At 44.8% G+C, this 24667-nt stretch overlaps 1 protein-coding gene across 8 annotated transcripts in view; it reads left to right on the plus strand.

The window, feature by feature from the left end:
• PRDM2 (PR/SET domain 2) overlaps positions 1-17657 on the plus strand; it is a 73605-nt gene extending 55948 nt beyond the window's left edge. For 3 of the 8 annotated variants that reach the window (XM_054085534.1, XM_054085536.1, XM_054085535.1), the window contains 2 exons: positions 13290-13425; positions 14484-17647. In XM_054085534.1, coding sequence (XP_053941509.1) covers positions 13290-13398 — 109 coding nt within the window. In that variant the 3' untranslated portion in view covers positions 13399-13425; positions 14484-17647. Of the gene's footprint in view, positions 1-1096; positions 2253-13289; positions 13426-14483 lie in introns of those variants that run through there. The other 5 variants (XR_008453205.1, XR_008453206.1, XM_054085532.1 and 2 more) reach the window with 5 other exon arrangements.
• The last annotated feature ends 7010 nt before the right edge of the window (positions 17658-24667 follow it).

Consider the following 24667-nt stretch of genomic DNA (forward strand, 5'->3'; position numbering starts at 1 on the left):
TCCAAGGAACTTTCTCAAAGCTCACTGGTGATTAAGGCTTCCTTGGGGCTTGCTGAGCGCAGTGCGTGGCCGTGATTAAACCTCCAGCTTTGGGGCTGAAGTGGGTGCGTTTTTATCAAAGTAACTGGTAGCAGAGGAGGGGGACAAGGTGGCAGCCTCCTTCAGGATTGGCCCCTCGTGGCATTTGTCGAGAAGAAGGATCAAAATCCAAACTGTTTGCAGCTTGCGGGTCTGGTGGTCAAGACTTTCTAGGTGAACATTTTGAGGAGATGCTTTGTGAAGTACCAATAGAACTGACCCATTTCACAGTGCTAATGATGTACAATAATCAATACCCAGAGTAGGGCATGTTGAAGAAGAAAAGTGTTTAGTGGAGTTTGGAGACTGATAGTGTAAAAAATGCCTTTAAGGAACAAGAAACGTCTACCAGGCCTGTTCTCTTGGGACATAAACACCTTCATGGTACTTAATTCTCATCAGCTGCTCTCTTAGTGCTATGTGTGAAACTGTATTTTATGTGATGCCAGAACAGATGAGTAGAATCTGAAGCCAGAATGACACATCTTTCCATCTAAATTAATCATTTGACATTAAGCCAAATAACCGAGTACTTGGAAATCTGTGCATATGGAAATTGTTTAATACTATTTGGGGTAAATAACAATTAACCTAGGGGCAGGATTTCCTTGACTGTCTCAAATACTGTTAGTTTACTTTGGCAGCTTGCAGTCTTTACCGGTTTAATGAATAGTTATGCTAGAAGAATTCCTGCTTTTTATTTCTGAAATTATGCTCATAAACAGATTGTTTAGTCAGGTTTTTTTTATCAAGCATATAGTATGAAGATTATTTTTCCCTTCATGCGCTGTCAGCACAGGCTAACTTCAATTTTGCTCTCTAGGCACTGTTGGATTGTTTTGGTTTGGTTTTTTTTTTCCAGGAAATCTTAATTCTTAATATTTTTTGAGACTTGCTTCATGTAATGTTTGTCTTCAGATTTGTTTTTCACCTTTCAGTTTTTCTGTGTAAACATAGACCGTTCACAAATAGTTTGTTTTGTCATTTATCTTCAGTTTTTGTTTTTTTTATTTTCTAGGAATCTCCTGTAAAAATCAAAACAAACAAAAAAAATCCCTTAATGACATGGTAGAGCTGTTGCATGCTCAACTTAGGATAAGCACTACGACAATGGATGTGAAATCCACCAGGCTTGCGAAACTGAAGCTGACTCACAAGCATAAAAATTGCCTGCAGGCTTCTTGCTAATATCCAGTGTCAGGCCTCGATTTTCTTATTTCTTGCCCGACACGCATGCTGGGCTACAAGACTGTTCAGATAAAAGAGAAGGGTAGTATTAGAAACAAAACCAAACCCACCCGAAACGATCAAAAGAAGGAGTGGGATTAACTAAACCAGATCTTGTATTTGCTTAGATTCTGGTTTTCTCCGTACCTTCCCGGATGGTGTGCGGGCAGTCCAGTGTGGACCCGGCAAAACTGGTTCCTTAGTTTTGTCAATAATTCAGTGTAGATTCAAGGACAACAAGTGTTGCTGCACTCAGAGTATTTTTGTCGTGTATTCAGTCTCCTTTTGTCCAAATGAATCCATAGAGGCCAACCTAGCGCGACAGATTTGCCTTTTCCTCCCACCTTCTCCTCGCTTCCTGAGTCTTTTAAATGACCGGCACACAATGGGGAAAAAAAAAGCCTGATTTGGATGTTTTATGGATTTTGCAAATTCCTATTTATACATGCAAATGAAACTTTATATAGCAGTGAAATAGCGCTCTCGATTTCTAAATACCATATATATAATGAATGCAGCGTATCTTTTTATCGATAAGAAGTCTAGACCAGGACTACATACCTGTATATTTTGAAAGTTAAATATATAATTACTCTAAAAGGTGGTACACCTCTATCTAATAACTTAAAACAACAAATTGGTCTGTTCACAACGGCTTTTTATGGAAATACCGTTTGTCACGTGTTCATACAGCTTTCGAGGTTAATGACAGAATCGATGGAAAGTGACTAGTTTCTTTATCCAGCCACCCCTTTCATATTTTGTTCTTGACTTAAAAAGTAATCTACCTCTTAAAATTTGTAGTTTAATACCTGTTTGGTGAATTTGTGCCACTTTAACTTTCACTATCATTCCCATTTTGTTACATTTCTGTTATGGGGGCTTTATGTTGAAATATTGTATAAAGCATTTGTAGTGAGTTTAAAAAAATAAAATATTTAAAATTATTTAAATGGGTTTGGACACTTCAATTGTACTATATGTGATTTACATTTTACATTACTTCCATTTTGTTTTCATTTTGGGTTGTTGATCTCGGAGCATGTTCCTGTATTAAAGTTTGCTGTTAGCTCTATTGTTTCTTCTCTTGGAGAATGATATAAAGACTATTCTCATGCAAACATTAAAAATTACTGTTTGACATAAAACAGCGGGGTTGTCATTGCTTTTGAACGTTGTAGCTTTGCCGAAGATGCTGTAAATGCAGGTAAGCAACCGGAGAGGGTTTTTTCTCCTCCAGCATGCACATCATGGAAGTTGCAGATGTGTTAGAGGCTCTGTGGTGGTGTAAGCACTTAATGACCAACTAGATGGAACCGTGGCATGTTTTATAGAACTGGAACCAATAAAGTAAACTTTTTAAGAACTTGCGGGAAACTTGCCTTTGGATGGAAACCAGATGTACCAGGAAAAATGGAACAGTGCGCATCTAGAAGGAATTGTGTGCTTGCGTCCTTTAACTGTCTACACCCAGTTCGCTGCAACAAATTTATACCAATTAGACACTTCTGAGTTAGTCTGGGATTTTATTTTCTCTTAATTGTGGACACCATTAATAAATTTAAACTATTTTAATTAAAATTACACACCATTTCAACTTTTTCTGATATTATGATGTTGTAATTTTACATGTTTCAAACTCGTGAATAGTTTAATTTTAAAAGAGCATTTAAAGGGTTTTGGCTGTGACTCTTGTGGAATGTTTTGTTCCATCATCAAGATAGGGGTTCTGCCTCCTAGAGTGGAGCTGAAAGCATCTGTGTCTGTATTAGTGTGATATTTAGATGGAATAATGGAACACTGTTAAGACTACCAGTATTACGGTTGGACTCGATCTCAAAGGTCCTTTCCAACCTAGTGATTCTATGATTACAGTAGCCTGTTTCATAGCATAGTTGCTGCTAATCCAGTAGTAAGTTAATATTTTATGTAGTAGTCTATTCAAATTAATACTTCTTTTTGGGTAAGGTTGTTTGGCCAGAACTCCCTGTTTATTTTCTCCTGTGATGTGTCATTCCTTGAACTCATTTTTCTCTGTAACAAAGTTTTCCCTGAATTTTAACAGATAGGGAAAAATCTGCCGGAGTTCTAACATGGTTCATTGAGTGATTTTGCAGCCACATCTGCGTTGTGATAAACCATACATCACTTTAATAGCCGCACCACGATTAGAGGTGAACTCTTAGTCTGTTTTACAGCAGCAGTGAGATCCTTTAGGTGGTAGGGCCAGCCACAGTGAGGGGTTTCAGTGTTGATTAGGTGTTGCTAAGTGAAAACGTTTTGGTTTTGTATACCCATAGTTGTATTTGGGTCTTTTATAAGGATTAGGAAACATGAAAAAAAGGTCAAATCTCTGCTGTAGATTCAAAGTTACTGAGGGTTGGACTTAACCATAACTCCTCGTGTTTCACCTCTGTTGTGTTACAACTGAAGTACCAGTTGGGGTGTGGTCTTACTGCGGTCTTGGTGTTTCGATCACCCTGCAAGGGTTTATTAGAGATTTCTGGTAGTGAAGTGATGGTGAATAAACCAGCTTCCTTCCCTCATTCCTTCATATCATGGCAGAAATGCTGTTGCCTTTACTGCTTTTCTGCTGTGATACTAAGTCCTGTCGGGTCTCAAGGCTGTTGCCATCCTGAGATGGTTCACAGACGTTTACACTCACCACTTCTCAGTGCTGTGTGATGGAGATTATTCCAGAACAAGAGCTGATCATCAAGGAAGAACATTCATTCCTAAACAGGCTACTTATCACAGATAGGAAACATATATTTCATTGTCACTATTACTTCTCGCCTGCATAATTGAATTTCGATGGCTTTTACAACTGCCTCTTTATGATCTGAATGCAACAATGAAGCTGTAACGATGCCCACAAAGTGCTGACATTTCTTGAAATGCATCCAAGAAGGCAATAAAAACGATTAAACTTGTCCTGTTTACAGAGATTACCTGACATGCTGGTTGAGGTCAAATGCAGTGGCAGTTTAATAAACACAGCAGTGCTGAAGCATGTATGGAAGATGTAACACATTGGGTTTATCTTTTTTTCTGCCCCCCCACCATCCACTTTGCTAGAGGGAGTTAAAACCAGCTTGTATTGGGAGAATGTCTTAAAAGCGTTCCAGCTTTGTGGGAGAGTCCAGGTGATGCAGCCAGTCCCCTTGCACGTAGCAATTAGACGTCAGTGTTTCCTGCCTTGCTCTGAATCTCCCGATGCTTTCTGAGCTCTCTGTAGTGATAGAGGCTGGTGCATTTCTGGGATTGCATTTTGTCGGCATTTTGTAGTGTAAGCCTTTTATTTAAAGTGTTCTAGTTTAGTTCCTGATGATATTCCTTAGGTGGTTGTCAGAGAGAAGTAGATCCTGGCGATTTGATGTGTGAATTTCCAGTTGCAAATGTAAAAATGAATTGCTCTCCCATCGCTCGCTGCAGTTTGTGACTTCAGTTCCAAAATTATGGGGCCAGTTCCAGCTTTTACTGGAGGCAAGTTCAGCTGGGAAGCTCAGTTGCAAGTGATAAGACAAATAGCTTGTGAATGACCTTAAAAAGAGGACTTGGGAGACTTTACGTACTAATTCTAGCTTCTATTTACTGCCTGTATGACCTGCGTGAGTCGCATGATAGTCTGCTTCTATTCATGAGGAAAATGAGCTGAAGGATAGATTCTGAACAAAGAGTGCGTGCTGATTTGGAGCTGAGCTTTTGTGGTAAGTGAATTATGAAAAGGAGGTAAACTTCCACATCATCTATTTAATTGAACTAGTGAAGAATTAGAAAGAAAACTGGGACTAGCATGCAATTTCTTAGTAGTAACTGAAGATGCTTTCATAGCAACGTGGAGCAAAGCTGATTTGAGGTCACCCTTGTATAATATTTAAAAATTGAGTGTTAATAGTTGTTGTAGAATTAATACCGTGTGTTGTTGGGTGTTTTTAAGCTGTAACTGGAGTTTTGAAAAGCACAAATCTTGGAGTGCTTTAATGGGAACTCTGTAAAGCTTCACCTGCACAGCCACAATGATCTGCATTAGTTTTTAAAGTGAATTGTTTCGTCTTTGTGGTTAGCAGTTGCTCCAAGATCCAGTGGCCTGAGAGGTCTTAGGAAACACCTGGAGACACAGTATAAATTCAAGTGCTCAAGAGATACTCATATTCCGATGGCAGTAAACATCCATGGTTTGTTTCCTCTTTGTGTGCCATGTTTTAATAATGTAGTTCCATACGGTCTTTTTTTTGGTAGGACGCCCGTTAATTCATGGGGTGGAGCGGCTCTACAAGTAAATCACAGCTCTCTTAATGGAAGAGGATATGCGTAGGACCTTCCAGTATATTTTATAAGAGTGGGAAGGCGAGGAAAATGATCCCATTTCAGAGGAAGATGCAATTAATGCATTTCTTACAATGTTCTAACGTTACAGTTAACGGTCCATTTAACACACCGAGACAGTGAAACATGTTAGCGTTATTAAAGATTGGTCTTTATTCCATTTGTATGAATGACGTGATGTCATTTCCTAAGCTGCCTTTGGGATCTTGGCTTTGCAATAAATAATGTCTTACAGGTATTTCTTTGAGGGAGGTCAGTAGCGAGGTAACACTCGGGCTGTAGCTGCAGTTGGTGCTGCTCTGTGCTCAGCACTGACAGACAAGGCTCCCCACCCAAACGGCTAAAACGCAAATAGGTTATTAGACCAAGAAAGGGAAAAGAAGCTGTTGATGTAAGACATCATATTGTCTAAAATGAGATCAGCGGCAGAGCTCAGAGAGGAGCAGGCAGCGTTGGAGTCCTGTTCCGTTTCTGGACTGCAGTCTCCAGCCGCTGTCTGGTTTTAAACCTCTTCCTTAGCTAAGAGGAAGCCTTATTGCTACCGAGTCACCTCTGATGCCGCTCCCCACGCACACTTCATCGCTTTTCATTCTGGTTTTGCTGTTCCTGCGCATTTACTTCTCTTAGTAAGTCTTCAAAAATGCTGGTGGTAGATTGTACTTTGGAAAGCTTGGGAAGGGGCATTGAAGTGCTCGGTTTTCTTCAGATAGAAGGTGGTAAAGCACTGAAACTCGCAGGGAAGCTTGAGAAGGCATCAAGCTGGAGGGAAGCTTTTTCTTAAGGGATAGGTAGCTGCTTCACTTTTCTAGTTTATTCAAGGCTCGAGTGGTTTGTGGAGCATATTCTAGTGATCAGCAGCATGCACTTTGTGTATGTATCTCTGCTTTTTTTTTTTTTTTTGTAAGATTTTTATGTTTCACAAGCCATACAGGGGCTCTGAGTCATGTTTTGCATGACGGTACTCCCAGGAACGCCAAAGGGTTGTGAGAAACAGCTTTGATTATTCAGTGGGTGATGTTCCATTTCGCAGAAATATGGGCTCGGCATCCAGTTGGTTTGGTGCAAGGTGACATTCCACGCTGGAGGTGTGCTGCCTTCAGATTGAACTGCTTATAATGCTCTGGGTCCATCAAAAGGTAACAACAATCTATCTGGGATCGTTCCAGCAGAACCTGCCTCCCTTCCATCTGCAGCTTGGGCAGTGCTACTCAGCAAAGTTAAATGCCTACAGTAAAGTAAATGCAAGGAGTTTTTGTCAGGGAAGTGGTTTTGTCGAGAACACAGAGCATGTGCTGCCTGCTGAGGGCACTTGAAGGCCTGGCAGCAAGTGGAAACAGAGAAGAGCTTGGTGTGTTTTCCTTGAGCAGTTCAGCGTTGAGCCCCCAGCGCTGCCCGTGTGCCCTTGGAGGGAGCTTGCTTTGGGAGTGCTCCGGCACACTGAGCAAACGCTCTCTCGTGCAGATCGTGTGGGAGGAGCAGTTAGTCATGTCCCAACTGTGACTCAATGGTAGAATTTATTTAGCATTTGATGTAGATACTGCGATTTCTGCTAAACGTTGCAGCGTGGAAGGAGGTAGGAGGATGTGAAACAATGAATTCTTCCATCCTTGAGCTGCTTTGAAGAGTTGCACGCTCAAAGTGCTCGCAGTGGAGCTCTCTTGAAATTGCGTTCCCCATTCATTGTGGCAAATGCTTTCACTCATCTGTCTTTTTAAATCAAAAGCACGTTTTGTTCTGTGGTTTCTTTTTTATGTCATGAGATGTGCAGGGCTGAGGGGTTGTACTGCTCTGGCAAGCCTTTGGTAATCGTTTTGAACTCATTGGGAGTCACCATTTCCTGTATAAAGCTAAATAAAAAACAACTGCAGTCTTCCCTACGTGTGATGAAGTTTTCTCATTGCACTTCTCTGTCAAGAATGTGATTCAGTAGATCCAAACTCTTTATCAGGTTAGATTACCTGCCAGTGCAGATGGATTTGAGTACTGCTTTTTTTAATCCAACACTCTTCACCTTTTGGCTTGTGGAATGCTCTGAACTGCTTCAAAAGGGCAGGAAGATAAATTGCTGAAGGGATACTGTTCATCTGAGTTTATAGACCTAGAACATGGCTTCTTAAAGTGACTAATAAGGGATTTTGAGCTCAATTTGATGTGCCAACAAGGAGACTGAGCCCCATAGCCATCCTCAGTGCTGAATCCCTTTAAAGGGATCACTCGATCTTTTACTTCAGATCACTAGTTGGTTTTGAAAATCTAATTATATTATAGTAAAACAGTATTGATCAATTAGTTTTATTTTAGTTGTAGGCACGGTGTGAGCTTTTTTCCAAGTTCTCAGTTGATTTGGTGTTCGCCTCTGAAGTTAACAGTGATCGGAATCAGGATTTCTCTGGGAGTGGAACTAAGTCAACAATGAAGAAACAAACTCTGGAGCACATGGAACAAAACAATTTCTGAGTTCTTGTGAAGGAGCGGTGCTGCTTTAAAGGTGTTCAGCTCTCTGAACTGCTGTGGTTAGAACGCTGCTGGGTATCTTCTTGAAAGCTGAGAACGCAAGGATCTCAGGAACAGGTTTTTCCAGTTTAGATTCATGAAAGGCCTGACCATAAAATCATAATATTCATGTTGTGTCCTTCAGCGTCACGTGATTGCAAGATAAAATCCTGATGTGTTCCAGCTTTTTTACTGCTTTCATAAATAAATGCATGTCAGTCTCGAAATAGCTGTGGCACAGCACATCGAGATCCTTCTTGCTTTCTGCTGCTCCCTCTTTTTTGCACACAGAGACAGGAGGGCATCCTCCTCAAGAAAATTCTCTCCACGAATGTTTTTGTCCTGCTAAATATTTTGTTTTACTTCAAAAACCAAATACATTACAAAAAAAACCCACAAACCGGTTGGTGTAATTGCTGCTTGATGTTTTTCCAAGCCCTTGTTTTGTGTATTTACTTTCCCGTTAAGCAATAGGCTGGAACAAGAGAGCACATGCTGGTTAGGTTCGCAGTGTGATGTTTAGTTCTCACTGAGCACAGAAAGCTCAGAAATCCCATTTATCCCCACCCTGACCCCCCTCGCTTGCCTTCTGGCCTGTAAAACCGCCCAGCCTAGTTCAGCAAAAATGAGAATTTAGATTTAATCATCCACACCTCCTTATCTTTTTCTTTTCTCTAGGCAGTCAGTTATTTTAGAAGTCGGCTTAGCCATCATTTTAGTTAAGAACACTTAGACACTTCTGATGGAATATGTCCTTGGTGTGTCCCTTGTGAGGAGATACATTGGAGTGTCTGTGTGTCTCTGAAATTTGGACCATTTGCATGGTTTTTTTTTAGATGAGGAGTGCAAAAGTGTAAGCCCTGTGAAAAACCCCACGCTTTAATCATGGTAAAAACAGGAACCTAAATTACCCAACTGTTTGTCACTGTGGTGATGTTGCTCTTCTCACTGAATTTTGCTGGTGTGACGAGCAAATGGGTCCGGGGGAAGTTACTAAGGTGATCCAAGGGATGGAGCACCTCCCATCCGAGGACAGGCTGAGAGAGTTGGGGTTGTTCAGCCTGGAGAGGAGAAAGCTCCGAGGAGACCTTAGAGTGACCTTCCAGTGCCTGAAGGGGCTACAGGAAAGCTGGAGAGGGGCTGTTCACAAAGGTTTGTGGGGATAGGACTGGGGGCAATGGGTATAAACTGGAGAGGGGCAGATTTAGACTGGACATAAGGAGGAATTTCTTCACCATGAGAGTGGTGAGGCCCTGGCCCAGGTTGCCCAGGGAAGCTGTGGCTGCCCCATCCCTGGAGGTGTTCAAGGCCAGGCTGGATGGACCTTGGGCAGCCTGAGCCAGTGGGAGGTGTCCCTGCCCATGGCAGGGGGGTTGGAACTAGGTGATCTTTAAGGTCGCTTCCAACCCAAGCTATTCTATGACCAGCAACCCTATCGTGTCACCCCAGCCTTCATTCCCACAACTAACGTGGCTTGGTTTTCTAGGACATTTCTAGTGAACTAAACAAGCAACTGGGAAGAATGTGAATGGCAGGAGTGTGGTAGGAGAGGAGGTAATTTGCATTAAAAATACCAAATGTATTTTGAGAATGTCCAAGGGAAGTGGGTGTGCCGGGATCGGGCGTCCTTACCAGCCCTTTTTTTTTTGCCCTGGAAGGTTTATGGGACTAAGAATTTTGTTCAGACAAATAAGTTGAAACCTCTGAAGTATTTAGGAGACAATTTAACTTGGGGCACGGGAACGCAGGGTGATGGGGAGCCTTCGCCTTTTCCTGCTTCTGCTTTCAGACTGTGGATTTTCTGGGTGACCTTGGCAAATCATTTTCCTCCTGGCTCTATCTGCATCGCAAAAATGGGGATTAGGGGACTGACTCATCCGCCAAAACACTTTCAGATCTAAGGAAAGAAGACTCTAAGACACAGGATTAAGTGTGGGTTTATCTTAGCAAGTCTCACCAAACTCAGTGATTTGTCTCTCTGTAGTCAGGATGTGCTTTCAGCTGAGAAAGAAAGGTTTAGATCCTGTCTGCGTGTTACAAAATAGCATCATTTAGCTTTTGCTTTAGCTTTAATTTATAATACAGCCGGTACATTTACCAGAACTCCTTATACTGATTTAAAAGTCCTAGTTGACAGAGAAAATTTAATGTAGGCAAGTCCTTCCTGCTGCCTAACAGTGGCCTTCGGGGCCCTTTTTCTTGCAAGCATAGTGCGTTCTCTGATGCTATTCTTTCTCCCTGCCTCCCCGATTTCCCCCCCCTCTTTTCCAGCTGTGACTATTCCTAAACGATGGCCTTGGGAGGGCTGGGCGGGCTGTCTGCCCACTGTTGTCTGGCCTGGGGTGCAGCCTGTGCGCAGTGGTGGGATGGGGATGGGGTCCAACCTCCTCAGCCCTTCCCCATCACATCCCTTATGGCTCGGCTGCATCGGCACGGGGCCTCTAAGAATTGCTTTTCTCTTGCCTGTCTCCAGTTACCCCAGCACAGATGATGGTGAAAGCAGGTGTGAGGTGACAGTGCTAAAAACAGCCGGCTCAATAACAGCTCCTCCATCCGATGGGGATATCGCAGCCCTCCTCTGAGATCAGCTTGCCCTGCCGACACAGGGCTTTACTCCGAAAGCATCCGGGCGGCCCTGCATTTCTACATAGACTCTTGGAAAACAGAGTTATCAATCCCTGTCAGTTTAATATCGGTGCAGAGAAGGGCACCCATTCCCTTTCTACCTTCACGCAGCGAAAGTCACTGTGATGCCACGCTTGGTGCCGAGTGCTTTCAGTGCATGGATGGGAAGGTGACAGGCACAACTCTATTTCACTTTCTATCTTCCAATCGCTTTATATCTTCTCCTTCCAGTCCTCAGCTTCTGAATAATAACTCAGTGATCTATTAGTTTAAAGCTTGATGAAATTAGGGGGTGACGGATCCCTTTAGCACACGCTCTTGCGTGGAGGGTTTGTGGAAATGCAGGTCAGCTTTTCGCGATACTTCGTCTCTTTGAGGCTTTTAAAGTTTCCCACAGGGTCCAGGCATCGGCTCATTGCAGGCAGTTATACAGATGTTATTGATTACAGAAGAACATTTACAAGTCATAATTAATTTTTTGGCATTAAATGGAAACATTCTAAATAAAAACAACCTAAAATTTCTCTCTTCTAGTTATAGTAAAGAACTGAAGCCAAACAAACTAAACTTAATTTGGCTGTTCTGCCGTTTCCCTTGGTAACAGCCCTTATATGGGACAATAAAATCTGGCTTTTGTTGACCTCCTCGTTACCGCTCTGGTTTTTACTCAGTAGATGAATACTCCACTATTAGTCACAAAGGCTGAGGAGTATGATTTACATAGAACAATAACAAAACTTTGGCAGAGTATTTTGACCACAAATTTTAATTTGGAAATAATTGAACTGCTTACTTTTCAGAATTTCTGTGGCTTGGGTTTTGTGTTGTAATGGAAAATTTTGCGCTTCTTTCTTTCGAACTCGCAGTTACGATGCACTACAAAGGCTGTGGGTGAGGACAAACTGTAACTGAAATCTCCTCTAAAAGGTCAATATTGAACTCTAAAAATAACCTGGAGGAAACTCTTAACTTTGAAATTTTCTTAGAAGTGTCGTTATGTAATAAAATTCTATTTCATATTATGTTCCCTTGGAAGAACATAGGGGTTTGGGGAGACTGGAAGAGTTTGCACATATAAGGTAGGTCTGTCATTGCCAGAGGTACGGGGGGTGCAGGCGTGCATCTGCATGCACCAAGGAGGTACAAGTACGTGCAGGAGAGCAAAAGATGGTCAATGAGAAGCTGGACATGAGCTGGCAATGTGCACTCATAGCCCAGAAACCAACCGTATCCTGGGCTGCATCCAAAGCAGCGTGGCCAGCAGGGAGGGAGGGGATTCTGCCCCTCTATTCCTCTCTTGTGAGACCTCATCTGAAGTCCTGTGTGCAGTTCTGGAATCCTCAACATAAGAAGGATATGGAGCTGTTGGAACAGGTCCAGAGGAGGCTACAAAGATGATCCGAGGGCTGGAGCACCTTCCATAGGAGGACAGGCTGAGAGAGTTGGGGTTGTTCACCCTGGAGAAGAGAAGGCTCCGAGGAGTTCTTATAGCGACCTGAAGGGGCTACAGGAAAGCTGGAGAGGGGCTGTTCATAAAGGCTTGTGGGGATAGGATTGGGGGCAATGGGTATAAACTGGAGAGGGGCAGATTTAGACTGGGCATTAGGAGGAATTTCTTCACCATGCGGGTGGTGAGGCCCTGGCCCAGGTTGCCCAGGGGAGCTGTGGCTGCCCCATCCCTGGAGGTGTTCCAGGCCAGGTTGGATGGGCCTTGGGCAGCCTGAGCCAGTGGGAGGTGTCCCTGCCCATGGCAGAGGGGTTGGAACTGGATGATCTTTATGGTCCCTTCCAACCCAAACTATTCTATGATTCTATGATTCTATGCTGTATTTAAAGACAAAAAGGAGAATTTATCTTTCAGTGTACAAAAGTTTAGCTTGGGAATACAGTTGAACTGGTATTTTTTCAGAATATGGCAAAAGCCTTTCTGATTCCCTTGCTTTGACTCATGTTCTCAGACTTTCTCCCCGAAATCATTGTTGACAGGGATGGAATGTGGTGAGTTAGAATCCCCAATTTTTACTTTCACTTTGGGATTCTTGGAGTTACTTTAAAATTTGAAGTGAAATAACTTATCATGTACAATCTATAATGATGAAAGTGTACTGCAGAGTGTGGCCTTAGGAAAAGTGACCAGATATGGTATTGCACTTAGATAAAGTAAAATTCCTTTTCCATAAACATGTATTTTAAAACCTGATACGGACTGTTCTGAGGAGACCAACTGTGACTTTTTTAGTTGTTTACATAAGTGTGGATTTGTCTCTCTGCCTGGTTGGAGGATCTGGGATGTTGGGTGGGAGGCTGGACACTGCACATTGTCCATTTCCTACTTGAATAAACTAACGGGGTAAGTTCTGAACACAGCAAGAAACCCCCTTTGCCTTCAGAAGTGGCTCTTGGTGCTTGCAAGGTGGGCGGAGTGTGGGTTTTTTCCCATCGCTTACTAAAGGCCCTATTGGGCCCTACCACGTCTCTGCTTTTTTCCCGTGGTACCCCAATGCGTGTGTATGAATTTCTTCTGCCTCTTTGTACAGTTACAGGCTCCGCCTGGCCTCTAGATGTCCTTCCTCCTCTTCGCATAACACCAGCACCAGGCAATGCAAGAAATCCAACTGCACTGCATCCCACTTCTTCAAGGAATAGACCCATCTGCATGTCCAACCAAACCAGGTACAGCGATGCAGCCGGGCGCTGAGCTTACTTGTCTTGTTTTTCTGTGGGCAAGGAGTGCAAACCACTTCAGTGATGTTATCTGAGCCTCAGAAAATCCACGGTGTCGTTGCTTTCGTTGTCACCGGTCACTAATAAGAAAGCAGGCATGAAGGGGGAGAGCAAGGTGCCCCGTGTCTTAGTTAAATCAAGCACAAGAGGCAAGGCGCAAGGAAAAGGGGTCTCTTAGAGCAGACTCAGCTCTAAGATCCTTCGGGAGCTTGGAGGCGCGATGGTAATTTTTGTAAGGATGGGGTTTGTCCCCATCTTGGCAAAATCTGTATCTGATTGTACCAATGGGTGAGGTGCTTTGAGATCTTCTAGGCTAAATGAGTAAACGCTGAACGAATGTTGACCAAAAAATACGCCTGGGATTGTGTCTTACTGGCCGGCTGCTTTGGTTGAAAACCAGAAGCTCAAAGACCAGTACTACAGTGCAAATTGCAGGGCCAGGATAACACACAGAAACACCAGTTGGGGTTGTGGTGAGATAAACTGCTGTGTGGGCTGGGACAAATTAACCATGTGGTCTTGTGTTATTGGTGAAGATGAACAGATTTCCTGTTGGTTGATTTAAACAAGACAGTGTCTTCTTTATTTCCTCACCTGTAACACGCAGATAATCACCTCCTTTATTCTGACATTGTAGTTAAGGAACGTTACACTTACCTGTATAAAGGTAAAGGTGCAAATGGGTGCCAGCAAAGTCAAGATGCTGCAGCATGAGATTTTTTTCTTTCTTATACATTCCTGAAATAACATCTTGGGGAAAAGTTAGTAAAACTGTGACATTTACGACCTCCTGAATAAAGGGAGCGGTTGCTAATGAAAGGTTAACATCTCTAACTGTGGCATAGACCATGTACTTGGGGGAAACCCAAGCAAAAGTTAAATCGTGGGCATCTCTCTTGCGCACCACGTGCTGAATGACTTGTCCTGCTCGCAGGTAACGGGGCAGTTACTCTGACTGCTTAATCTTAAAGCTGACTCGGATTAAATGCAACTCTCTGTATTTGCAGGTATTAGGAACTGTTGACTGGAAAAGGTGAGGTGAATTAATCCTCAAGCATTATCCTCTCTCTCCTGCTTTTATTCAGATGAGGTGAGACCGGTTCCTCTGTAGATAACAGGGACAGCGGTTTCTTCTGCTGGAAGCAGCGGTGCGCCTCTGTCACGTTGTCCTTCCTTCCAGAGGGAGAGAGCGCAGAGCAGAGCTCCCGCCTTCTCCAGAGAGTGATGAACTGTGGATGCTGCTGAGAGGGTGATCTCAGGGTCCCCTGCGGTGTGGAGTCCGTGCATCAACAGCCAGTGGAATAGCATGGAGAAGTGTCCAGACATTTGCAGGCAGATTAACCGTGTTCTGAGTGTTGGTGGGTCTGGATGAGTCTCCTCTTTCTGTTAGAACACAGAGGGGTTTAACATACTATGCAATTAAATTCTGAAAAGACTGTTTCATCATTTTAGTTTCTGCTTTACATCCTAACGGGTAAAGAACGGAGCATCCTACAAAAATCCACTGAAGGCAGTGGCAGGTTTTGCTGAGGTTTCCACAGCTGTGGGTACCGCAGTCTCTTGACTTTGTACCATTAGCTTTAACGGGCACGATGCCATTTCTTTCCAAATGTGTCAGGACCCACATTTTTTTGGAAGCCACCTGCTAAGTGATCTCCGAAATGCACTGGTGGCCCAGATGCATAAAGGGCTGAGCATCCATCTCATGACATTTGTTGCTAGCCTGGTGCTCTTGCTACAGCCAGGATTTATTTCTTCAGTCAGAGTATCAAATGTGCAGTATCAAGCAAGACTTTTCCTTAAAGACGGAGCGACTCTCAATACAAGCATGTTTAGAGAGAGCATCCATGAAGGCAGCTGGCAACCAGTAAAGACAAATCGCAGAATCGTACAGGTCAGTTGGTAAAATGCAGTGCAAAAAGGTCTCTTACCTCTTGCTCCACAACAGTGACAATCACACATAGGTGTCCCATCTGGCAGGAGGGCTTCCCCAGGCCCCTGCAGATCTCACCTCCGAGACAAAGGGTTCCTTCTGTCAAGACAAATTTTTGCAGGATCCCTGCAATTGTAGCGTCTGGGTTTGGGACTTTGCAAGGATGCCAAGGGGGTTGATTGCTCTGCTTTCCCCTTATTTCAGTCAATTTATTCCTCTCCTTGTCTTTGCACTCCACACAGATAAGCACCCATCTGTGTATGCACATATTAGTTGGGAAAAAAAAAAGTCCCCGGTTGATACTCCTTCCCACCATCCTGACGAAGTCAAAAAAGGATCAATTTTATAGACATCTTCATATATACATGACATATATATTGGTATATCTATATGAAATTGCTGAAAACAGTTAATTTTTTATAGTTTTGATGAAAATCAAAATGTTCAAAATGAATGTGAAAGCTTTAAACAAGAAACATTGGTTTTGTTCATCATAAAAATGTTTTACCTGCATGTCGTTTAAGTTGGAAAGAAAAGGTCTTCAGGATCTTGAATTATCTAGCTACAGAGTTTTTTGGATAAACCCCTGTTGGAGGCTTTCTAAGTGCAATTGTGGTTTGGGGGAAGGCTGAGACCCTGAGAACTAGATGAGCCATAAAAAGCTATATCCGCTCCCGTGCTGGAAGTGATGCTTCCAGATCAAGACTGTGAGACCATTGACTTTGTGGGGAGAGCTCATGCCCTCGCTGGCTGCTTGCTCTTTCCTAGAGTGGAGAGCCTCTAGGATTTGTCCCCTCTTGAGCTTTTTGCTAGCAATAATTTCCTCTTGAAATACCTGATGTATTAATCCCAAACGAAGGCTGACTTTTTTTCATAGCAGCCTTGGAAGACTGAGATTCTCATTATCCTTTCAAACTAGTTGGAAGCGAGTATCCGAATCCGCTAGGCAGCTTGGCAAACCTTGGTTCAAATAGCACAGAAATCAAGTTTTCTGGCCTTATGGATATCTCAAAGAAGCTGGTGTGCACATATGGCTTGGCTCACTTCAGTTTTGCACATTATCTTTATTTTCTCTCCACGTTTTCTCCTTCCTCTCCCCATTTAGCGTTAGTATGGTAAACCCTGATCTTTCAAACAGGAATTCTTTTCCTGTGTGTCTAGAGAGCATCCAAATCATTTAAAAAAACAAATATACAGCGCTGATAAAACCGAGCTCCGATATACTCTGTCTTAAAGCACCGGGATGATGTGCCCTTGATTTTCCCAGCGCAGCGTTTTGTCGAAGATCCCACTCATTGTCCCAATTTTCTCTGGCTGGTTGAGGATTGTTGCTGAGGATGAGCTTTCTGGTCACGCAGCCCAAATCCTGCTTTAAACAATCGCTTCTTCTGAGACCCACGCAACTTCCAGCAACAGTAAGTTAAACCAAGTAGAGAGTTTCTGGCGCGGCTGCTGCCGAGTTCAGTGCCTTTAAGGCATACCAATGAGGTTAAGAGAGGTCACTTTTGTGCAATTTATTTTTGCTGCTTTTTTTAGAGCGGTATGAACTATAATTACCGACAAACTCAAGGAGAGAAGTGTGTAAATTGTTGTGATATATGAACATTGGTTTGTTTGTTTTTTTTTTTCCCCCCAGAGAACTTCTGGTTTGTGACACAAGCCTGTAAATATGTATTTACAATTTTAAAAGCACGTCTTTATGTCCCTGGTTGTAAATTGCTCCGTTTTTAAAGTTTTATAACGTGTTACTCAACCGAGAGACCACAACACACAGCTTTATATTGTACTGGTCTGTTTGAAGGCTCCGTTACGGTCTAAGCTGTGGCAAAAAAAATATCCGCGCCGCTGATAAGAAATAACCCACGGTTGCCCCAGACTTTTCAGTTTCCCTCAGATAAAAAATACAAGTTTTTTGGGGGAGGGTGGGGGAGTTGATTTTTCTTACAGACAAAAGAATCCATTCAAAATGGTGTCATTTCTCTATAACAATGAGGATGTTTTATTCGCAGTGAATTCAGGAAAGTATGCCATTTTTATTCTTTTTCCAAGGCAGAATTTCACAGTTTCGCAGCAAATTTTTAACCTCTCCCGTGCCTGCTGATGAAATGTGAAATTTTGCCCTTGATTCATGTCACAAGTTCTTGTGAAAATTCAAGGAGAGGGTGGGGAAAAAACTCAGGTTTTGCATGTAGGATTTTGCGAGGCCGACACCAGGAGCTCTGCAGTGCTCTCATGACAATGCTGATACCGAGAAGTTTCTTAAACTGTGTGGAGATGTGGTATCACCCGGTTGGGCCTTTGGTTCAGAACATTGCTCTGGAAGGCTGAAAGCTCTGTTGTCTGTCCGCCCTGTAAAGAAAAAGAACAATAAATTAATGTGACAAACTGCATCATGGAAACGGTTACTGTTATTTCAGCAAAAAAAAAGCCTTCAAAATGGAGATCCAGTGGATCCTGGCTCTGGAACGGCCGAGCAGTGTGGTTTTCTTTCTGGTGGGTGGCAAGGGAGGAGGAAGGAGATGGAAATGTCACCTCGGTCTATCAAGCTCCATCCATGCTAACAGTAATTATTGCAGACTGAGCTCTCCTGACAGCTTCGGACTCCACGTCTACACGCTTGGGTAAGCAGCACGCAACCTCTTTGGAGTCTGGAGTCTCCATTCAAAGCCAAACCTCTCGTTGAAGCGTTGCAGCATTGTGGAAGCAACGCCGTACAATGGACCTCAAAGGTTGCTGTGCTCTCTTGGACGGTGAAAGTTTGAGCAGAGTATGAAGTGGGAGGGATTTTTGCTTCCTAAAAATGGTCCCTGTTTCAATCAACTCTGTTAAAGGAAATGCTCCATCACGGCACATTGAGGGGGAATTCTGGACCTTATCCAGGGCTGTGGGATTTGGCCCCGTTGCAGGGGAGCTGCTGTGGCTCGGTGTCATCACTGCTGCATTAATTCAGCCACAGGCTTTAAAAACAAGAGCAGATGCAACAAACAGCTTTGAGAACGAAGCATAGGTATTAATATTAATTTCACATAGGCTAAAAATGGCTCTTTTGCCCCAGAAAATCTGAGGATTCCTTAAGCATTCTAAATCTGGCCTTGTTAGTAAAAAGCCCCTGTTGTCACCGTTCCTCGGCGTTGCCTGCGGCAGTCTGGCAGCTCCTCTTGCAGTGTCGCAGCCTGCCTGATTTTTATTAAACAGCGTTCGGTTTCGGTTCAGTTTTGAGTGATTGCAATTTGCTGCACTGTAATTCTCCCCCTGCATGAGAATCTTCTGAAATAACGCTTTAACTAAACAGCTACGTACTTTCTTTCATCTGTCTGTGCTGTCACATGAAGCAGCACTATTTACTCCCTTGTACAGAAGCTGTGGCTCGTTTGGAAGAAGATCACCTTCAAAAACAGGTAAGGAGAAAAAGCTTTCCCGTAACAAAGCTGCTGCCTCAACATTGTTTCCTGTCCCACTGCACGTATCCCACTGCTCACACCTGCCCGGAGGCAGAAGGACACAACACGACACTGCCAGTGGGAGAATCTCCTCACAACATCTGTCAAGAAAACCAGTTGAGCTGTTTCGGTGCCAACTGTAAATAGTCCTTTGAGGCGGTAGATGTAGAGTAGATTGTAGAATCATTGTAGAATCGGTAGATTGTAGAATCATAGAATCATGGAATGGTTTGGGTTGGAAGGGACTTCAAAGCCCATCCAGTCCCACCCCCCTGCCATGGGCAGGGACACCTCCCACTGGATCAGGGATCTCCAAGCCCCATCCAACCTGGTCTTGAACCCCTCCAGGGATGGGGCAGCCACCACTGCTCCGGGCAACCTGGGCCAGGGCCTCCCCACGCTCACAGCAAAACATTTCTTCCCAAGATCTCATCTCAATCTCCCCTCTTTCAACTTAAAGCCGTTCCCCTCGTCCTGTCCCTGCACTCCCTGATCCAGAGCCCCTCCCCAGCTTTCCTGGAGCCCCTTTCAGTACTGGAAGCTGCTCTGAGGTCTCCCCAGATTGTGTGTGCTCAAGGAAAAAACCCTTATTGGACACAGAGGACACAACTACATCACGGCCAGGATCCCAACAGCTTATCAGCTCATGTGTGAGAGGGTCAGCAGTGGAATAACAGTAGCGATAGTAACGTACATCAAGCGCTGTAACGTTTTTCCGGGTTCTGAGCAGTGGAGCCGTTCACCTCGGGGCTGTTGGCTTGCATCAAGCCAAGGTCATTGCTCAGAAATCATTGTGGCTGATGATGAGCAGCCCGAGTGAAATGCGGAGTGGATGCTCGCAGCCCGGTCCCACAAGGGCGTCCAGAAATAGCCCTGTGCCTTTGCATGCAAAAGACATAGAAATGTCAGTTTAGGGATGAGCTTGCCTGGGAAGTTGGCAGAGAAGCACGTTCTGACCTACTGATCACGAACAATCGTCATTTATTCTCCAGCGGGGAAGAGGAGGGGGACAGACAGGTGCTGGGGGGAGGAGAGAATTTCAACCTGTGCTGCATTTGGTTTACGACTTGCTCTGCAGCTGCCTTGGAAGAAGAAGAGGCAGTTGTTAAAGATTAGGGTGCTCTGGAAATATTATCTTAGATATGAGATGCTAATGCAAATAGCTCCCCCCTCTTTCCCTGCTTTGCTAAGTTTTGGGTCACCTTGACTTTAGCAGGGCTTCGCAGGCTTGGGTTTCTTTCTATTAATTGTTTGTGCCCTTTCTTTGCCGGCGTCTGGCTGTGCAAAGGACCAGGCAAGGGGGTTATCTCCAGGCTCATCTCCTCCAGCTGAAGCTGTGTTGAACAGACTCTTTGGGGATTGGTGTTGCATCACAACATTTCTACTAGAAAACATCTTGCTCATTGTTTTATTCGTGTCTTGTCGTCTACACAAGATATTCACTCTTCTTACAGCCTTAGTGCTTAACTGCTAAACTCCCTGAACTCCCTTCTCTGGTTTCTCTATCAAGTGCAGTGATTAAGGCTCTATCGATTAAGGAATGCATCTTAATTTAACTTTGAGAAGTGAAGGCATTCACAGTGCTCTGTCCTGGTAGACAATGTCTGGATCTGAGTTCAGCTTCTCTTTGTGCTTAGCACAGGCGGATTAAAGTCCTTTCATAGTCGGTATTTCTTTTCTATGAGGATATTTATACATTAATTAAGCCATACTTCAATCTGATTTCTGATAAACTACCCGAAGAGTTCTCGGAATACTTTAGGGTCAGGCGTGTTCTCTGCGCCACTCACAGAGTTCTCTTCTGCGGCATCCAGACTTTATTTTTTGGAAGGAATAAGCCCCAACCAAACAAAATCCTGTTTCAGCCAAGAACTGATAGAGATACAATCCCAAAGAAGGAAGAAATGTTAAATTGCTGCCTCTGATGCCAAACCTTAAGTGCATTGCTTCAAATTCGTTGCGAGTTCTACAAAATACTCAATTTTCCTTGCATGACACAGGCATCAGAATGGTAAAAACATCCCAGAATTTATCTCAGTAGCGTCATCTGCAGAGGAATAATTGCACCCGCAGTTCTGCCGGCACTCTTTGTGACGGTGCTGTGCTGGAAACAAACACAAACATCCTCAGCTGAGAGTTTTTTTCAGAGTCTTTGCATGTGAAACATTGGCTTCTGCCTCGGGAGAAATGAGTTCTGGCTTGTTCTCATTCATTGCTGATGACATCTCATTAAAGATAATCACAGAATCATAGAATAGTTTGGGCTGGAAGGGACCTTAAAGATCATCCAGTTCCAACCCCCTGCCATGTCTGAATGGTGTTCTTTCCTGGGTCCTCCTCCACTACAGAACCTTTTGCTACGAAGGACTTTATTGGGAATTATCCCCATTTCTTGCACAGTGATATTCCCAGAGATGTTAAATAGCACTGTAATGAAATGCCTGTTCTATTGATGTAATGAGTTTAGCCGAGTTTCTTTCCCTCTCATGCGTATTCACGTGGCACAGTGCTTTCTGTTCAGTGGGATAATTAGACGTGGAAGACAAGCAGATATCCATTAAGCTGGCACTTACCAAGGTTCTGTGTCCTGCTGTGAACTCCTGCGCCGGTGCCACTGTGATCTGGGTGTTGGGGGGTACAACCCCCCCTTTGCAGCTCAGGACAACTCAACTCCCTGTCAGATGGAGTGATGAGCATTGAGACCTCATCTGGAGTACTGTGTCCAGTTCTGGAATCCCAAATGTAAGAAGGCTGTTGGAACGGGTCCAGAGGAGGCTACAAGGATGACCCGAGGGCTGGAGCACCTCCCATGCGAGGACAGGCTGAGAGAGTTGGGGTTGTTCAGCCTGGAGAAGAGAAGGCTCCAAGGAGACCTTATAGTGACCTTCCAGTGCCTGAAGGGGCTACAGGAAAGCTGGAGAGGGGCTGTTCATAAAGGCTTGTGGGGATAGGACTGGGGGCAATGGGTATAAACTGGAGAGGGGCAGATTTAGACTGGACATAAGGAAGAATTTCTTTGCCATGAGGGTGGGGAGGCCCTGGCCCAGGTTGCCCAGGGAAGCTGTGGCTGCTCCATCCCTGGAGGTGTTCAAGGCCAGGTTGGATGGGCCTTGGGCAGCCTGAGCCAGTGGGAGGTGTCCCTGCCCATGGCAGGGGGTTGGAACTGGATGATCTTTAAGGTCCCTTCCAACCCAAACTATTCTATGAGCTAAGCTTCGAGTCAGGTTATCTCTCTGGTTTATTGGTGGTTATTTTCTCTGAGGAGTCAGCCCCTGGAGCTGATGGAGTTAGTGGTGACACCTGCAGAGTTGGGGGGACCTTAAGGAACCTTTGCTGTGTTCAATCAAACTCAGGAGGTTGTGGTAAGCACTGGAGCTCAAAGGAGGAAATCTGGCATTGGATCCTGCAGGGATGGGGCACAGCAACACCGTTGTCAGCCGTGTGAGTAAAATCCAGGGGAGCTGCAGTGAAGGAAATGGAAAATCTCATAGGAAAAGTACCTCACAGAGAGTAATTTCTGAGGAGAAAACTATATTGAGCTAAACTAGAGCATCCCTTGGGCTGCTCTTCGGAGTAAGGATCAGGTGCTGATGTGCTCCTGCACTGCTGAGCTCGGCTCACTGGGTGAGGTGGTAATCGATGCTGAGCAGGTGCAGAACTCTCAAACCACACCAACCAGCAGAGCTCACTTTTTTTTTGCTTTCTGACTTTTAGGGACATGTACTGACTTGATCCAATGGCTGCGAGCCGGGAGGAGCAGCGCTAAACGAAGCGTGGCCGCTCCGCGTGTTGTATAACTCCTGCGGGCGCTGTGCTGCACACGGCGCCCCACATAGAGCCTTCAAACCGTACTCCTGCCGGGAGCCGGGAGCAGGAGGTGGGGGCGAGCCTGCTGTCTCCCCAGCTCCGTAGCTACAAGGCATGCTTGGAAATCAAAGAGCGAACAGGCTTTAACACTCCCCCAGTTTCTCTACTCCTTTTTGGGGAAGGTTTCTCATGCCCAGGGTGCTCTCCCTGCCAGGGCACCTCCACAATGCAGATTTTCTAAGACCTTTAGGTGGTTTTTTTCCTTTTCAAGAGCCTACGATGCGCTTTCCTAATGCATAATAGATCCGCGCATTGCCCTGCAACACCAAAAACCCTGGAATCTTGAAGAGCTGCATAAGTTTTGTTAAGGGAGTAAGAGAAAGGGATTTCCAGGTAGCCTCTTTGGGGTTTTTTTTTTCATTATGTTTTAATATTTCAAAGCCACCACACGGCTCTGGGAGATTTTCCTGATGGATGATCAGGACTACGTGTTGCACAAGGTGGTGCTGGAGGTAGAACTGACTCCAGTCTCTTTGCTCTTCGGTTCTGCCGTCCCACCCGCTCTTTTTAGATCAGCTTTTTTCTGACGTTTTGCATCGATTCAGCTCACGCTCTCGAAGGCTTCAAGGATCAGCAGGTGCTTTGCACCGGACAGCTGGGCACGGGGAGAGGGAGCAACAGGCAGCAGAGTCAGGAAGGAAAAAACAGCCCCAGGAACAAATACCTGAGGGTTAAAGATGTGGAGCGGATGGCCCAATTTTTGCTTTCCTCCGAGTAACAGAAGAGACGGCCAAGTTAAATCTCTGTTTTCTTGCTGGGATGGAAATTGTTCCTGTACCTTTAACACAATAAACATGCAAAGATGTCTCCGTTTTGTTGTCTGGACGGTGCCCTGCCAGAGCTGATCTGAGCCTCAAAGGATTTCTATCGCTATAGGAAGGATCAATCTCACAGGAGGCGACAGCTTTCACAGTACAGAACCAGTTTAGCAGCTGGTAAAGTGCTAAATCTAATCATAGAATCACTATGTTGGAAAGGACCCACTGGATCATCGAGTCCAACCATTCCTAACACTCCCTAAACCATGTCCCTCAGCACCTCATCCACCCATCCCTTGAACACCTCCAGGGAAGGTGACTCAACCCCTCCTTGGGCATCTACCGGTTTCTTCGAATTAGCAGGGAGAGGAAGGGGATACAATGAAATGATAAAGCTGGGATGTTCTGGGCAGCGCTGTTTCCCGGCTGAGCATCCTCCCTGGGCAGCAGAATTGCTGGAGGAGCTCTTTTGCCTGCAGCACAGCCCAGGAGACGTGACTTCAATTCTCTGCTGCTCCAATGTCCCCAGGTGTCCCCGGGGAAGTCTCTCTGCCTCTCTCCACCCCAGATGGCTGCAGAAAGGGGCCGAGAACCAGCCTGGAGCTGCCTGCAGGTGATTCGAGCAGCGATGCTCTGCCCTGGGCTCTCAGTTGCTGTCATCTGGCAGGTTTGCATCTCCACCTCAGTGTGTTTTCCCAACCTTCCTTTCCCAAAAAAAAAAAAGCACTGATGACTCACAGAGGACAAAATGATGCAGAGCTCCTGGAGTCAGCATCCCTTGCATTGGCAGGGGGAGTATTTAAAAATGAAGATGAATCAGCTGGGTCGGACTTTGCTGGCAGTTAACTCTTGCTCCCTCTTCCATGCCAACGAGCCTGGGTGGATTGGGCATGGAAGGAGTTGCAGCGAGGCAGCCCCGCGCCATGCAGAGCCACGGGCATCCCCTGGGCAGGTTGGGGTACCAGTTCGTGCTGGTTTTGCCCCTTTCCCTGGAGGGTCTGAGCAAGCAGGAGGGAGGGGGTTAAGGCAACTGTGCTGCCTGGCTGAGTTAGCACTTCATGTGCCTCCAGAAGAGCTCCCGGGAGCAGCCGCTGCATTAGGGCAGGGGGAGAGGGAGGGAGGGAGGGACAGGCACTGCAGCAGGGCAGAGGAAATGTTATTTAACGGCTGCTCCAATCTCCTCCCCCTCGCCT

This window comes from Cuculus canorus, chromosome 21 (assembly GCF_017976375.1).
Source record: "Cuculus canorus isolate bCucCan1 chromosome 21, bCucCan1.pri, whole genome shotgun sequence".
Lineage (NCBI taxonomy): Eukaryota > Metazoa > Chordata > Aves > Cuculiformes > Cuculidae > Cuculus > Cuculus canorus.